Here is a 5,404-nt window from a genome sequence, read left to right on the forward strand (position 1 = left end):
TGTTTCACACATAATATGATAATATTTTTTTTTCTTAAAAAAATAAATGTGTACATGATATATACCCTCTTAATTAATGATTTTTGAAAGGCATGTACAAATGCTTTAAAAGGTTATGTTAGTGAGGGTCATGAAGATCAATTTAGAAAGGCTTGTGCCTTGTAGGATAATTAATTAAATATTAATATTATTTTTGAGATAGTGATTTGTGAGGCACACACGTTTGATTGCTCAAACTTTTGGTGTGGTTTCTTTATTGGACTTTGGCATGTATAGCGAGGGATTGATACACTAGCATGTTTTGATTCTGTTATTAAATTTAATTAGTCAATATTTTATTTACCACCTAAACTTATAAGTCATATTATTATTTGATTATATTGGGAAGTTCTCTTTGTTTATAGCTAAATCTTTATCAAGGACAACAGAGATTCATATATGCTTTTTTTTTTTGGTCATTTGGAAATTGTTTGAGATGATGCTGGAAAGTATAATTTATTTAATGATAAATTATATTGTTTGTGTTTGAAGTTTGTTATAAATTTTAAAAATATCTTTAAATTTTATTTTATTTTAATTTTTTCTTAAAAATAATTTATTTGTATCAAATATATTTGGTAACTAATTTTTCAAAAAATTTAAGACCAATTCAATAATAATTTTACAAAAACAATCATCCACACAAGTAAATCAGAGATAGTTGTCATGCATTATTGTTGGATTAGTCTTAATTTTTTTGAAAATTTAGTTATTAAAAATATATTTGCTATAAATAAAAAAAAATTAAAACAAAATTAAAATAAAATAAAACTTAAAAATATTTTTAAAATTTTTGATAAATTTTGAAAATAAAAAATTATATTTTATCTTTTATTTAAAATTCAATTAGCATTTTAGAACGTTCAAATTTTTTTTATAAGATATCAATTATTGGTATAAGTTGGGTTGGGCCATGCCCATATGCACCATATAATAATATATTATCTACCCCAAAATATGACAATGGTTCTATTATGCATTCACATGATTAGTTATAAATGGAAAATAAATAGAACCTTGAACGTGAACTGTCTTATAAAATCTAAAAAGAAATAAGAAATTGTTCTTTAGACCAACCATGATTGATGAAAGCTATTTCTTAGCTACCTCAGCAACAATTATATATCTTTTTGGTTTCCACGGTATCCCCAATCCTACAAGTCAAGGACAATTATATATCTTTGTTTTGTTTCTTTTTTAGTTTGCCATTTTTTTTTCAGGCCTGCCCATATATATATATATAATTTTTTTTTATTTGGACGGCATTGTGCTTTTATTATTAATAATTTATTTTATTAACAAAATATCTAGCAACATGCATGTTTTCCCTTATTATTGCTATTTTTTTTTACCTTGGTGCCCTTTTGGCAATAATCATGTACATGAACCAACAGAGAATGTTCCTATAAAGTTAAAAGAAAAGGACTGAACCGAAATATAATATATTTAATTATTTATCCAATACAAAATTTACATAGTCATGAAAATATTCTCTTCCAAAAGGTGAAGCTATATATATATATATATATATGATAAGGCACCAAGGAAAAAAATGTACATGACTACTTAGTCAAAGTTAAAGGCTCCACAAAAATTAATGATAAAAAAGAAGTGTCACAACTAACAATTGTGGCATGTATATGAAGCTCTTTAGATGAAGATATTACAAAAAACATAAGTTGTAAAAAATTAGAGGCTATGAAACTATGTTAGGAGATTTTCCAGAATCATCCAAGACTATTTCAAATAGATCAGCCTCAGATTCCTCGTCAAAATCAAAGGCTACATGATTTGGGATAATATTCCCTTTGGCTGTAGATTTACCATTATGCCACTGAGAATCAATCCTTCCCATGGAGAAGAGTTCCTTGCTATCATCATAGCCCAATTTTGCATTATGGGAATTTACAATTGGGCCCATGAAACATGGATTTGGTGTCCTATGTGCATTAGCAGGTTCATATTTGAATGAACTTTGTCCAAAATTAATCAAAACTATAATGTCTATATTTGAAGCCAATGTTGGATATAGTGGAGTGCTAAATTCATCTGATTGGCAATGGATTTCATGAACCAATTCTGAATTTAATGTGAAGAATACCTTTTTTTGCCTTGGATCAAATCCACAACCAATTACTTTCTCACTTCCTATCATCCATTCTTCTTCTTCTTCTTCCTTCTTGGACTCAGTTACTAGTTTCATTCCTGTACAAATGGTTATTTTGTAAGTATATGCATTTGTATTTCTTCAAATTTTCTTTATTCTTATCACTATCATTGTTGAATAATGTTATTTTGATCTGGAAAAAAAAAAGAATAAGAAAATTTCTTAAAATTATAAGATAAACAATGAAAATGAACACCAACAACATACATAAAACTTTTAGTGGTTAGCCATGAGGATGTCCAATGAGAGAAAGAGACACATTAATAATTATATTTAATATTATTCGCATAATAATTTTTTTTGAATTGAAAAATAAAAACAATAAAAATTAAATTCTAAACTCTTTAGTCATAAAAATTATGATATCATATTATTTTTTTAATTAAACTGTTAAATAAAAATATATAAAAGTATTGAATTAATAGTATAGTGTTTGCTATGATATCTAAAAGATATTGTCTAATTACTAAAATACGTTAAATAATTAATTTTAAATTTAAAAGTATAAAAATTAAAAAATTTTAAAGTTATTATAAAAAATAATTTAGACAAAAATTAGACGCTAAACAAAATGCACTATAGAATTGGCCTAATAGTATCCTAAGGTAAGAAAAAGTGCTTACTTACAAATATCATTAATCTTCTTATAAATAGTATAGAAAAAATTTTAAGTGTATTGGGAACATCGGTGTTTCAGTTGTTTTAACCGTTGATTTTAATTAATATATATTATATATTTTTTTTATAATTCAAATCAACGGTTAAAATAATTAGAACACTGATGTTTTCAGTACACTTTAAACTCTTCCAATAATATACTATTAGAGTTTGTATGGCAATGTATTATAGTGTGAAACACTTCATGGTGGGCCTTTTCATAAGATTTGATATTTTGGGTTAGAAAATAAGAGATATGTCTTTAGCTGGCCTATCCTATTCTAACAAATCAACACAAAACACAAACTTTTATGATTTTGTGACTTGTGAACATGTAATGTAACAGATTGACATAGAAAGATGATAGAGAATTCAATTAACCTTCTTTTTCTCTTGACATTTCTAGGGTATCAAATCAAACATTTAAAGAGTTAAAAAGAATTGCCAAATATAAGCTAATGTTCATGGAATTAAAAAAGAACATGAAAATATATTTGATAAATATTTTTATAAAAATGTCTTTATTTGAAGATGTCATTGTAAACTGTTAGATCGTTTGACATGTTTAATTGAACGATCTAACGATTTACAATGTTATCTTCGTTTTAAAGATGTTTTGACGAAAGAATTTACCAATAAATTTAGTTACCATCAAGAAAAACAGAGCCATTGGAGTTGAAGCCTATGCTTCCATGGTAGCTCCCAGGAACTCTCAAAGGAACATCTCCTCCTCCTCTTGATAGCCCCAAAGAAAACATCACCAAAGATCCAATCTTTCCATTTCTACCCTCCTTGCAACATTCAACCCTCATCATTTCTTCATCAACATTGTCCAAAATACCCTTCTTACAATTCAAACCATCATCTTGAACTAAAAGCTTTGTCTTCTCACCTTCACTACTTCTCTTACAATCATCATCAAAAGAAGAAGAAGAAAAAGAAGACAAGATTGTAACTTCAAAATATGCTTCTTGTGGGAATGCATAGTTTCCCAAACAAGGACCAGGTAAAGGTAGAGAAGCTCTCATAATCATCATAGAAACAGAGTTTTTCTTCTTCAAACCAGGATTGAGCCTAATCTTCTGCATAAACTCAGATGAATCCTGACAAACTTCAAAGGTTATCTCAGGCTCAATTTCAATCCCTCTTCCATGATCATCATCAACAACAGCACAGGCTCCTAAAAGGGTACTTGTTGTTGATCTTGATCTTGATGATTGAATAATGTTGTAACTCTTGTGAGCCATGAAATTAAATCTTGACCATCCATTTTCAACAGCATCAGCAGCAAGATATGGATGATCTTCCCAACTGAACAATGTTCTTGATTTTTCCGAACCTTAAAAATAAACAAACACATACTATATAGTATACTATGAAATAATGCACTATTAAGAATAATTCAAATAACAAACTACTACCTACTTACCATGAAAAACATAGAATTTGCTGCTATTGTTCTTGTGATCATCAATTCCAGCTTGATTAATGGTTTCCATTCTAGTGAAGCTCTTTGGTTCAACAACAAAGTTTCTATGATGATGATCTTTTCTTTGATGACACCAACGCCAAATGAAAACCATGAAAAGGGTTGAAACACACCCCAAAGATGCTCCTAAAACCGCCACATGTATCCATTGGATCATATCTTATTTTCTTCACTTTTCAATATCTTAATATGCATATAGAATATAGTTCTTATTGCATATAAAAAGGAAGAAATTAAAAAAGCATGAATGAATGAAGGGGCAATGGAGTATGGTGAAAGGTGGACCAAAGAAATGGTTTCAATCAATCAAAGCATGGATATGGTGCCAAAGGAGGTGTTACCAAACAAAACATTCAAAGTGCCACATAACATAAGCTTTGAGTTTTTTTTTCTTGGAGTATGAATGAAACCATACAATATTAGTTTAATTGAATTTTGGAACCGACAAAACACTCCTCATTAATAAGCAATGAACGCGTTTCTTTCTTAATTTATATATCTTTTTGTACTTCTTTTTTTTTTTTCAAAGGAGAGAGAAAATTCAATAAGGACTAATTAGAGTTATTATGTGCTTTCTCTCCATTGCAAGCATTGCCAAGAGTTTATGTAACCTAAGATAGTGGCCCAATTCTAACTACTAGATCTGAACTTTTTATTCATATTAAGCATAAAAGAAATTTTGATATATTTTGTAGGATTTTTTTTTTTCTGAAATGAAATGGAAAAAAAATTATTATGTCCCAAAACAATTAAAACCGTTTTATTTATCAAAATGTTTTTTTTTTTTTTGAGTGTTGGAGCAAAATTGATGTGTACCTCACTATTTTTGGCTAAATCAGTAAAAATTCTCCGATTTTGATTAAAATTGATAAAATGAGGAACACGAAATTCAATCTTAGCTTGGATTGACCTCACCTAATTCGATTTTAGATCTAGTAATTTTTTTTATTTAAAATCCATTTAAGGGTAGGGTCTGGTCTCTCCTCGAAGAGTTGGTTACTGTATATATAAAGCGAAATTCAAATATAAGATATTTGTGGACAAATAAACTG

The 5,404-nt window shown here is 28.0% G+C and overlaps 1 protein-coding gene across 1 annotated transcript; it reads right to left on the minus strand.

Moving 5' to 3' along the window:
* Nucleotides 1-1,543: 1,543 nt before the first annotated feature.
* LOC130933296 (uncharacterized) lies at nucleotides 1,544-4,820 on the minus strand. The gene is made up of 3 exons (XM_057862875.1): nucleotides 4,293-4,820; nucleotides 3,513-4,202; nucleotides 1,544-2,244 (listed from the first exon to the last, which is right to left on the minus strand). The coding sequence occupies exons 1-3, from the start codon at nucleotides 4,507-4,509 to the stop codon at nucleotides 1,736-1,738; spliced, it is 1,416 nt and encodes a 471-aa protein (XP_057718858.1). The 5' UTR covers nucleotides 4,510-4,820; the 3' UTR covers nucleotides 1,544-1,735.
* Between the last annotated feature and the right edge of the window lie 584 nt (nucleotides 4,821-5,404).

The sequence above is a fragment of the Arachis stenosperma genome, chromosome 6 (assembly GCF_014773155.1).
Source record: "Arachis stenosperma cultivar V10309 chromosome 6, arast.V10309.gnm1.PFL2, whole genome shotgun sequence".
NCBI lineage: Eukaryota > Viridiplantae > Streptophyta > Magnoliopsida > Fabales > Fabaceae > Arachis > Arachis stenosperma.